This window comes from Rousettus aegyptiacus, unplaced genomic scaffold (assembly GCF_014176215.1).
Source record: "Rousettus aegyptiacus isolate mRouAeg1 unplaced genomic scaffold, mRouAeg1.p scaffold_m13_p_1, whole genome shotgun sequence".
Lineage (NCBI taxonomy): Eukaryota > Metazoa > Chordata > Mammalia > Chiroptera > Pteropodidae > Rousettus > Rousettus aegyptiacus.
The window spans coordinates 71,692,171-71,704,482 of NW_023416284.1; the positions used below are offsets into that span (position 1 = coordinate 71,692,171).

At 33.9% G+C, this 12,312-nt stretch overlaps 1 protein-coding gene across 2 annotated transcripts in view; it reads left to right on the top strand.

Moving 5' to 3' along the window:
• The window catches only part of NUP153 (nucleoporin 153), a 65,555-nt gene that overhangs the window by 19,824 nt on the left and 33,419 nt on the right, over positions 1 to 12,312 (top strand). For both annotated transcript variants that reach the window (XM_016155858.2, XM_036236885.1), the window contains 6 exons: positions 4,971 to 5,219; positions 5,369 to 5,508; positions 5,590 to 5,718; positions 10,166 to 10,282; positions 10,372 to 10,416; positions 10,527 to 10,583. In XM_016155858.2, the coding sequence (XP_016011344.2) occupies positions 4,971 to 5,219; positions 5,369 to 5,508; positions 5,590 to 5,718; positions 10,166 to 10,282; positions 10,372 to 10,416; positions 10,527 to 10,583 (737 nt within the window). The remainder of the gene's footprint in view (positions 1 to 4,970; positions 5,220 to 5,368; positions 5,509 to 5,589; positions 5,719 to 10,165; positions 10,283 to 10,371; positions 10,417 to 10,526; positions 10,584 to 12,312) is intronic.

The window sequence follows — 12,312 nt, forward strand, 5'->3', positions numbered from 1 at the left end:
CTGAGCATGTTTAAGGTAGGCTGGGCAAGGCTGTGATGTTTGGTGCATTAGGTGTTATTAAATTCATTTTCGACTTGATATTTTCAACTTAAGATGGGTTTATCTGGATGTACCCCATTGTATGTTGAGGAGCATCTGTATGTGAAGTGAGTAAAATTTTTTATTTCCTATAGTTTTGGAATGCTAAAAAGTCTCTGTAAACAAGGTATAAGTTATTCTCTGAATTACAAAAGACACCATCAAAAAGAATGCGTTTAACCAACAATGAAAAATTTGAAATATTTCAGGTCATATCACACTAATCTTATAGATCAAAAAGAAATTAGATCTTATTAATTTGATTATTAAGAGATTATATCAATTAACAGGAGAAGAAATACAAATGATCAATGGATATAGGGAAGGGTGCTCAATATCTTTCATTTAAATAAATGCAAATCATATAATGATGTCATTTGACATTAAGTTTATAGAAATCAGAAAAGGTTAATATCCAGTAAGAGTCTAGGGGAAAGGTACATCGTCATTTGCTATTTGTGGGAGTTTAACTTGATAGGAAATCTTTGGATCACAGTCTCTCTCGTAGGCAAAAATGAGTATGCATTCTGATCTGGAATGACAGAGCAATTCTACATACAGTTGTTTTCTCACTGATTCTTAAGATACTTTTGACTACTTAGATGGTTTTTATTTTTTTTATTAATAATGCTTTTTTATTTTTCATTTATAGTTGGCATATAAAACTGTTAGTTTCAGGTGTTCAACATAGCGATTAGACACCTATATAACTCACAAAATGAGTACCCCAATAAATCAAGCACCACTCTGACACCGTGCATAGTTATTATAATATTATTGGCTGTGTTCCTTACACTGTACTTTCTATCTCCATGACCGTTTTGTAACTACCAATTTGTATTTCCCTTCTCCCCTTTTCTCTGTATCTGTGAGTTTGTTTTTGCTTTTTTGTTTATTTAGTTCTTTAGATTTCACGTATCTGTACAATCATGGCATTTGTCTTCCTCTGACTTATTCCACTTATATACTGCCCTCTAGGTCCATCACGAGATATCTTGTTCCATCTCATTTTAGTGTGTGTGTGTTTCTTAATCTGAAATGAGTCTGTTTTAGGCAGCCTATATAAAGGTCTTGTTTTTTTAACCATTCAACCATCCTATCTTTTGATTGGAGCTTTAATTCTTTTTTATTGGAAGTACTCAATAGATATGTAGTTATTGCCATTCTTTAGGCCTTTGATACATATTTTTTTTTCCTTAAAGAAGTCCCCTCCAACATTTCCTGTAATACTGGTTCAGTGGTGATGAACTCCTTTAGCTTTTTTCTTGTCTGGGAAGCTCTTTATTTGGCCTTCAATTCTAAATGATAACTTTGCTGGGTAAAGTAGTCTTGGTTGTAGGTCCTGGGTTTTCATCACTTTGAATATTTTGTGCCAGGCTCTTCTGGCCTATAAAGTTTCTGTTGAGAAATCTGCATTCCCTTGACTGTAATTAATTGAGTTCCCTTGTATGTAACTAATTGCTTTTCTCTTGTTGCTTTTAAGATTCTGTCTTTGAATTAAACGTTTGGCATTTTAATTATGACGTGTCTTGGTGTGGGCTTATTTGGGTTCATCTTGTTTGCAATTCTCTGAAATTCCTGGGGCTGTATGTCTGTTTACCTCACCAGGTTAGGGAAGTTTGCTGTCACTATTTCTTCCACTAGGTTTTCAATTCCTTGCTTTCTCTTTCCTCCTCCTGGTACCCCTATGATGCAAATATTGTTACTCTTGACATTGTCCCAGAGTCTTCTTAAGCTGTCTTCTTTTTTTTGGATTCTTTTTGTTGTTGTTGCTTTTCAGATTGAGTGTCCTCCCCATTCTCTTATGTCGCTGATTTGATCCACTGTTTCATCCACTCTGTTGATTCCCTCTAATGTACTCTACATCTCAAATATTATATTTTTCATTTCTGACTGGCTCCCTATTATGTTCTCCATCTCCGTTTTCATGTTTTTATTTTCTTGTTAAAGTTCTGAGTTCATCTTTTCTTTTCTTAAGTTCCTTGAACATTCGTATAACCAGTGTTTTGAACTCTGCACATGGTATTTTGCTTATCTTCATAATTTTGATGAATCCTTTTTCTCAATATTTGTTCTTTCATGTGAGACATGCTTCTTTGCCACTGCATTTTGGCTGTCTTCCTGTGTTTTTCTTCCTATGTATTAAGTAGTGCTCCTAAGTCTCCTGGTCTTGGTAGAGTGCCTTTATGTAGTAGATGTGCCGTGGGGCCCTTTGGTACAGACCTGAGAGAGATCCAGCTGTAGGCGAAGTTCAGCCACAGCCTGGGCACCTCAAGAGCCACCTGGGAAGAGTCACCAAGTGATACACATATGGCTACTATAATCCTATGCTGGGTTTATAGGTGTCTCAACGGACCAGGTCTGAATTCGAGGCTGGCTGACACTGGTATGGACCTTGGGGCTGCTCAGCAAGAGGTACAGGGCACACCGAGGCCAGATGCTGCTGCTTTGGGTTTTGTAAGCCTTTGAGAGATTTTAGGAAATTTCACAGCAGGTGCCAAGACAGCCCATTTATGTGGAATAAATCACTGAGTCTCAGGGAATCTCCTGGGTGCAGCTACCTGTTTTATCCAGGTTGATGATGTCTATAGGGTGGGGGGTTGGGGGCTAGGCTCAACAAAGGAACAATAGCTTTTGCCTACATCTCTTTCTGGGAGCAAGACTCCCCTCCTGCCCTTGCCCTGAAGCCGGATAGTATAGCATGTCCCCATATGTTCCTGGCACCCCTTGAGCAGCTGCACCAGCGCTGGAGTTCAGAGCACGTGTGTCCGTCAGCAAGAAAGGCCAGACCCTTCAAGAGAATGGTCTCTGTTTTTTGCAGCCGTCCATCTCAGCTGCAACTACCACTGTTTTCACAACCAAAAGTTATAGAGACTTCTCTTCCCGGCTGGGGAGCACAGTGTGTGGCGAGACCCCTTACTCCTCAGGTGGCAGAGGTGGCTCTGCAGCCAAGATAACCCTATTCTCATTTGCCACACGCAGTTGTGGGACTAGGCCATTTCTTGTCTCTGTCCCTCCTACTGTTTTGAGGTGACCTGTTATTTGAGATGACCTAGTTGTAGGACTTCTGTTCAGCCAGACCTTTGGCGACTCTGTGTTGCTCTGGTTGCTCTTCAATTTTGTTATAATTTTGGTGTGATCACTAGAGAAGGCGTACACTGCCGCTACATGCTACCCCATCTTGAGTACTTTTACTTAGGCTGTTTTATTGGCCCAAGTTTTTAGACTTACAGAATGAGACATTTTGTGGGTGGCTTAGGAATATTTGTTTAATAATATCTCATGTTTTTCTTACATACTTAAAGAATCATGGATTTATCTAAAAGAACACTCTTAAAAGTATATAGGTACAAGTATATATATACATGTTTGATGGAGTATTGGGGAGATTATCACATAATAATTATAGTAAATCAGTATGATAAAATACAAAGTGGTCCTTAAAGAGAATACTCTGTATATAGAGATAAAATTCTTTTGACAAATGAAAAAAAACAAGGCATAGAACAGGATGCATAAAAATGATTACGTGATTAGGGAAAACATTTTTGTGTGCATGTACAATATTCCCTCGCTTATCCAGTTTCTCTTTCTGTGGTTTCAGTTACCTGCAGTCAGTTGTCTGAAAATATTAAATGGAAAATTCCAGAATGAATAATTTTTCATTTTTAAATTGGGCACCATTTTGAGTAGTGTGGTGAAGTTTTGTGCCATCCTGCTCTGTCCTGCCTGGGATGTGAATCATCCCTTTGTCCAAGGTCTCCATGCTGTAGATGCTTCTTGCCCTTTAGTCACGAAGCAGCCGTCTCGATTATCAGATCGACTGTCGTAATAGCGCAGTGCTTGTGTTTAGGTAACCCTTATTTTATTTACCAATGGCCTCAAAGCACAAGAGTAGTGATGCTGACAATTCAGATATGACAAAGAGAAGTGGTAAAGTGTTTCCTTTAAGTAAAAAAGTGAAAGTTCTTGACTTAATAGGGAAAGAAAAAAATTGTATCCTGAAGTTAGTTACTAAGATCTAAAGGTAAGAATAAATCTTCTATGAAATTGTGAAGAAGAAAAAAGAAATTTGTTAGTTTTGCTGTTGCACCTCAAACCGCAAAACAAAGGTTATGGCTTCAGTGCATGATAAGTACTTGGTTAAGATGGAAAAGGTATTGAATTTGTGGTGGGAAGATATGAAAAGAAAATGTGTTCCAAGTCACAGCCGTGTGTTGTGGTAGAAAGCACAGAGCCTGTAGGAAGACTTCAACAAGGAGTCCCCTGAAATGAATGACCACATTCCACATAACTTTTATTATAGTACATTGTTGTAATTGTTCTATATCGTTAGTTATTGTTCGTCTCTTACTGTGCCTAGTTTATAAAATAATCTTAGGTATGTATGTATAAGGAAAAACATAATGTATACTATTTGGTATTATCTGGTTTCAGGCATCCACTAGGGGGTCTCGGAATGTATCCCTTGTAGATAAAAGGGGGCTACTACTGTAAATTATCTGAGAGGATGTACACATTTAACAGTGGTTGTTTCTAGAGGGATAGACTTATCCTTTTTGTTTTATGACATATAGCTTTGATTTTATTTTTTACGAATGGGTTTTATACTGATACCAGTTCAAGGGAAATTAGGAAACATGTACTTCTACAAGTTGGTATGTGATCATGGAAGTGTATTTTGATACTACGTTAGGTAAATTAATTTCAGTTAGTTGAAACTTTATTTGGCTACAGAATATCTTCAGTTGTGCTTATGGGAGGCATCACTGATTTGAATTGAAGCTATATCTATTATACAGTATGTTTTCTCAAAGTAGAAACAGCATTTTGTTGTGGTGATGAATTGCTTTTTCTAAGTTATATATTAACATTTATACTTTTTTTTAAAGAACCCTCAACAACTAGTACTGCTTCCAATTATCCAGATGTATTAACAAGGCCTTCTCTTCATCGGAGCCATCTGAATTTTTCCATGTTGGAATCTCCTGCGTTACACTGTCAGCCCTCCACATCCTCAGCATTTCCAATTGGCAGTTCTGGATTTTCCCTTGTAAAGGAAATTAAAGATTCTACCTCTCAGCATGATGATGATAACATCTCAACTACCAGTGGTTTTTCTTCAAGAGCTTCTGATAAAGGTATTCTTGCATTTGGTAGTAAATAATTTTGGTAGTTAAAATTAAATTTCATAGGATAATTTTTAAGTTGTAATTTTCATTTTCTATTTATAAAAATTTAGGATTTTGTAATTAGTGCTCTTACTATGCATTACATATTTTTGTTTCAGATATAGCTGTTTCAAAGAACACTTCAGTGCCACCTCTGTGGTCTCCAGAGGTTGAACGTTCTCATTTACTGTCACAGCACACTGCCACCAGCTCAAAAAAACCAGCATTCAACTTATCTGCCTTTGGAACACTTTCCCCTGTGAGTACTAGTTGGAGTCGATTTAATCACATTGGTTTGGAGTGTTTATTGCTTATAATATATCATTGTGTTTCTGTGCAGTCAATTGGGAATTCTTCAACCCTTAAAACGAGTCAGCTTGGAGATTCTCCTTTTTATCCTGGAAAAACAACGTATGGTGGGGCAGCAGCTGCTGTAAGACATCCTAAACTACAAAACACACCATACCAGGTTGGTTCGAATAGGAGGACTGATAACTTTAAAAAAAATTGACAAGTAACTGTTGGCACTTGGATAGAATTTTGGTAAAATGATAGAAGTGGATATTATTCTTTTCATTTAAGGACTATATGAACATGATTTTAGCCCTAAGCGAACATTTTGTACATTAAAATTTGCATATGTGTGTGTTTAGAAAGTATGAAGATTAATTCCTTTTTTTAGATTGCAGTATAACTTAAATATAGTAAAATTTACCGATTAGAGTATTAGAATTTTTACAACACAGTTGTGTAACCACTTTCACAATCAAAATATTAAACATTTTCATCGCTCCAAAATTTTACCTTGGGCATCTCTATAGTCACTCATTCTTCTTACTTTTACCTTCTGGCAACCAGTGATCTATTTTATTTCCTTGTAGTTTTATTTTTTCCAGACGTCATATAAATTTAATAATATAGTATATAGTCTTTTGAATCTGGCTGTGCTAGTTAGTGTAATACATTTGAGATCAGTCTATATGTTTGTACATAGCGATAGTTTGTTTTTATTGTTGAGCTATAATACAGTTTATTCCCCAGTGAAAGGTCACTTGGGTTGTTTCTAATTTTTTGCAATTGTGAATAAAGCCACTATGAATTTTGTATAAATATTGATTTTCATTTCTCTTGGGTAAAGACCTAGAAGTTAGACTGCTGGGTCATAAGTATCCATTAAACTTTTGCAGTAAACTGCCAAACTTTTCAAAACCAGTAACATAAGAGTGGCCAGCACTTGTTGGTCATCGTTTCTTGTTTTTTATTTTAGCCATTCTTATTAAGTATGTAGTAGCAATTCCAAATTGCTCTGGATTTTATTTGCATTCCCTAATGACACTGAGAATCTTTTCATGTATTTATTTGTTATCAGTAGATCTTCTTTGGTGAAATACCTGTTCACATCTTTTGCCCATTTTTTAATAGGGCTGTTTTCTTATTAATGAATTTTGAGAGTTAATTATTCAGGGTATAAGTCCTTTATTACATATGTGTTTTGCAAATATTTTCTTCCCTTCCTCTGACTTATCTTAACATTGTCTTTTGAAGAGAATTTTTATTTTGATGACATTTGGTATATTGTTTTTTTTTTTTTCCTTTTATGATTCATGCTTTTGGTTTAGTATCAAAGACATTTTTTCCTAACCCAAGGTCACGGAGATTTTCTTGATGTTTTCTCATAGAAGTTTTAGGTTTTAATTTAGGCCTGTAGTTCATTTGAGTTAATTTTTGTGGTATGAGGTGTGAATCGATTCATTTTTTTTTTAACATATGAGTGTCCAATTTTTTTAGTACCATTTGTTGAAAAAAACTATACCTTCTCTGTTGACTTGCCTTCGCACCTTTAAGAAATCCATTGACCATATTGTGACTCTCTGTTTTTTCTGTCGAAATTTGTATTGATCCTTTCGCCAACACCAAACTGTCTTGATTATTATAGTTTTACAGTACGTCTTGAAATCAGATAATATGAGCCCTCCAACTTGGTTCTTTTTCAAGATTGTTTTGGCTTTCCTAGTTTCTTTGCTTTTTCATGATTTTAGAATTACCATATCAGTTGTTACAAGGATTTTGATCGGGCTTACATCGAGTCTACTGATCAGTTTGGGAAGAATATGCATCTTAACAAAATTGGGTCTTCCAGTTCATGAACACAATATGTCTTTCCATTTATTTAGGTCTTTTTAAATTTCTGTCATCATTGTTTTGTAGTAGTCATCACACAGATCTTGCATATATTTTGTTAGATTTATACCTAAGTATTTCATGTTATTTGGTGTTAGCCAAGAATAAATAGTGTATGTAACCTATTAATAAATTGAATTCATAGTTAAAATACCTTCCAGCAAAGAAAACTTAAGGGCCAGATAATTTCCCTGGTGAATTCTACCAAACATTTAGGAAAGAAATAATATGAATTCTATACAGATTTTTCCATACATTTCCCAACACATTTAGGAGGCCAACATTACCCTGATAACTAAAACCAGAGATGTTGTAAGAAAGCAGCAGACCAGCATTTCTCATGAATTACAGACACACACCCCTTTTTAACAAAAATTTGCAAATTGTTTATTTGCACATATAAAAAGGATATTATATAAAAATGATATTACAACTTAGAAAGAGGATAATTACATCATGATCAAGTGGGATATATCCTAGGAATGTAAGGTTGGTTCAACATTTGAAAACTAATGTTATCTACCATGTAAATAAAGAAAAAACTGCATCAACATCTTCTACAGATGCATAAAACACATTTGGCAAAAAGTAATAATTCATTCATCATAATAATTTTCAGCAGACCTAGGGATGGATGGGAACCTCCTCAGCTTGATAAATTGTGTCTACAGAATGTCTTCAGCTAACATCATACTAATGGTGAAAGACTGAACACTTTCCTCCTAAGTTTAGGAAGAGAGCAAGGATGTTTTTACCACTGCTACTGTTAAATGTACTTTAGGCCCTAGCCAATGCAAGAAAAAAGAAATATAAGGCGTACATATTGGAAAGGAAGAAATAAAATTATTCCTATTTGTAGACAATGTGCTTATCTACATAGGAGCTCCCAAGTAACTAGAAGTTATAAGTGAATTTAGCAAGGTCACAGAATACAAGATCAATATACAAAATCAGATTTACTTATATACCTTAGCAAAGAACAATTGGAAATGGATAACTTTTTTAAAAATACCAATTTAAGGTAAATTGCACCATTCTGTGTTTTATCCTAAGAGTTTCTTAGGGCTGTAAAAATTCTGTTTTGTATACATGTCGTTATGGTGTTTACTGATTTTGACATTTTAAAGATGTAGGAGTAATAATACTTTTAAGCAGGTAGGCTTCTGGAGACGGAAGTTGTGTAAAGATGACAACCTCTGACAGGCATAGAAATTGCATGGAAAAAAGTATATTTGAAAATGTGTCTCAGTTTCTTGTTTTCCTAATTAGAAGATGCTTTCATAAATAGTTAACAGTAATTATGGATATTATTTCTGAGTATGTTCAGGAAGGGCAGTATATTTGTTTGAGAAAGTGTTAACTGGGTTTTGAAATTACACAGGGAGCTTTTCTTAAACTTTAAATTAGAAGGTAATACTATTTTTTAAAAATTACTGTTAAAATAGTTCAGCACATTAGTAGAAGATAAGATGATACAAGCCCATGATTCACACAGTAGTCCCAAGTCAGAGGCTATCCCTGCTACTTCCTCCTCTGTTTTGTATATGGAATTTTGTACTTTAATGCTGAGTCCTGAGATACTGTAAGAATCATTCTCAGCACAGGCTTTCAGATGTTTATTATTGACATTTGAGATGAACCTATTTTTTTCCTAGAGTGTTTGAGTTGGAAGGTTTATTAAAGAGTCTTTAATTCATTTCCATTTTATTGATCAGTGAACTAAGACCTTGAGAGGCCAGTGGCTAGTAGAATCCAGTGACGGGACAGACTGTCATATCTTCCTAGAGGATTTTTATGTTGCCTCATTTTTGTCAAGGCCTCTTGTCTGAACAGTAATCCTTGGCACCAGATTCTTAATAAAATGTGTAGAATATTGTAGCTGCTCTGAAAATATAATGGATGTTTGGTATCAGAGAAATATTCAATTTATTATGGTTCAGTTTTGTAGATATCAGCTATTTATAGAAACTTGGTTATAATTTGATTGTTATATCTTTTTTATATTGAGCCTTGCCAACCTACTTTGATTTGTGGTAATCCCTTGGTTATTGAAATTTTGTAATGCATTCTTGAGAAAAAGAAGTGTTTCTGTTGGGACTCGTAATATTGTTTGTGTATTAAAGGGGACTTATCTATTCTTTATAACGTTATTTCCTTAACCCCAATTTTAGAAAAGTTAAAAAGCTCTTTAATAAGATAGCCTGTGTATTAAAAATTGTTCTTAAATTGAAATATCAGAAACAAGTCAGTTTAAATTTTTTTATTTTCATTGTAGTAGAGTCCACAATCTCTTTGTTTATCTTGGAATTTACTATAATTAAATATTATTTAATACCCATAATAATATTTTAATATAGTTCTCATTAATTTAGTGTTCTTTGATTTAAACATCAGGGATAAATAGATTAAGATAATGTTAGAATGTTTTATCAGTTATCTCATTTTTTCCATTTAACATAGCTGGCCAATCTTTAGAGTGATACATGCTGTCTTGCCATTTTTTTCTGATTGTAAAAGTAATTTTTCATACAAAGAATCGTATTTTCAATAAAAGCATAAGGAAAAGTTGAATATATGGTTAATGACACCACCAAGAGATAAGCTGCTATTAACACATAAATCCTATTTCACTTTGAACATCCATTCTATTTTGTAAATATTTTCGTTGTCTGAAATATGTGCCTTAGAATTCGGAATTCACAGCTCCATCAAATAATACAAAGTTTACTTTATAGGCACCAGTCAGAAGACAGATGAAAGCTAAGCAACTCAGTGCACAATCCTATGGTGTGACTAGTTCAACAGCTCGGCGAATATTGCAATCTTTAGAGAAGATGTCAAGCCCTCTAGCGGTAAATTTTAAAATCACGATTAAATACAGGAGTGTAACAATTTTTGAGTTTAGTGGAAAATCTTAATTTTGTTATTTCAACATTAACAGGATGCAAAAAGAATTCCATCTATTGTTTCTTCTCCACTGAGTTCTGTAAGTTGATTTTTAAACTTTTTAAATGAGATAACAATTTTACATATTGGTGATGAAAGTCATATTTTCCAAAGTTTGCCTTCTATTTCTAATCATATTTCATTTTTCAGCCTCTTGATAGGAGTGGGATAGATACCACCGCAGATCATCGGGCCAAAAGGGCAAGGGTAAGACTTTGTTAGCATTTATTTATGTAATGTAGCAACCATTTTGTTTTATTTGTTTTAGGTCAGCAAATATAAAAATTGACTTTAGTCGATAGTCGTTAGGGAACATGTTTGAAAAATAACATTACTTAGTTATTGTTGCTTCTTGTGAGGACCTTACTTAGCATAATGCTGTATATGTAGTAGAGGCTCATTCAGTATTTTTTTTGGTTATTTGGCATTCCCGTCTTCAGCACCTTGGCAGTCTTAATGAAAAACTCTTACTTTTGGATAAATAAAGATAGGAATGAATAAAGCGTGAAATGTTTAGTAATTAGAATTTTGGCGAACTAAAATGCCCACCGAACATAGTTATCTTTGTAAACTTTTCTCATTAACAAACATTATGTCATATCCGTTGTGTGTAATATTTCAAATTGGCACACTTCCATCAGCCAAAAATACTGTTAAAGATAGCAGAGCTAATATATATATATATATATATATAAAAATATAGATTATATCTTGATAATTCTTTCTAGTGTAATCTATTTTGTTAAAATTAGCTTTGGAGCTTTGGAAAAAATAAAATGCACGATAACCAAGATTAAAGAGTATATTTTTTGTTAGTTATATTCGTGACTAGTCAAGTATCTTTCAGGGGATGCAGATTCTCAGATCCTTACTTGGGGAAGCATTTATTACAACATGAAGTTTCCTAAGAAGCAATTGATTAATTTGGGCAGTGTATTAGAGATATCGATAAATTACATTTATAATTATAATTATGTTTACTGGAATTCTAATGCAGAAAAGAAAATTGAATTTTTTTCTTGGGATAGTGTTCTCAAGTTTTAGAATTATCTGGATGTTTATAATCAGGCAAGAGGGAATCCATTTGCTACTCTGATGGGATTAATATCCATTAGTTACTTTTCTCACACTCCTATTTTATATCAGATTGCTTAAAAAAGAAATAGACTTAAAAAATTGTGCAATTATAGATGTTCTCATAATTTTATTAATGCGTGTTAAGAATTATAAAAGCCAAAAAACAATATTGTAGTTCATGTTTTATGGATCTAATCAGAACAGCCTGCAAAATAGCTGTCCCTTTGAGTTGTAGGATCATACTTGTGATGAGGATTTAGATTGAAAAGCTAGTAACCATACAGAGGCTTTGCACTAGAAACCAGTGTTGTTCACAGCTGCTGCTGAGTGAAAGGACTGTATTCATAGTATTATGGCCTTTGGACAGAGTAGAAGCTCTTGGCTTTATAGTCATCTTAAACCAACAGGATTTTTACAGTGTTTCAGTGTAGCAAAAGACTGTTGACAAAACACTTGTGTACTGAGATAATAAAGCTGGTTCATTTTAATATTTGGAATTCTTAATAGTGCTGTACTACTTAGATTTAAATTGTAAGACTTTTGGTTTGGTTTTTAAATCACAGTAGGGGAAAATTAAATTGGAGAGATTTGCTTACATTTTTAGCAATAAAAATATTTTTATAACAAGTTTAAAAATACCTTATTTGTAGCCAAAAAAAATTTAGATAGTAATTTGGGGGAAAATGTTGCAAAATCAATTTTAGCTTACATATTTAGTTTATATATTTGTAATTCCTCCTGTAAAAGCTTAGATTTGTGACACAGTGTTAAATATAGTTCCCATTTTGTGTTTGTGCACAAGTGTGCCAAAAGTCATTAAATCTGGAATAAAATAGTCTATGAAACCATTTTTGAATTT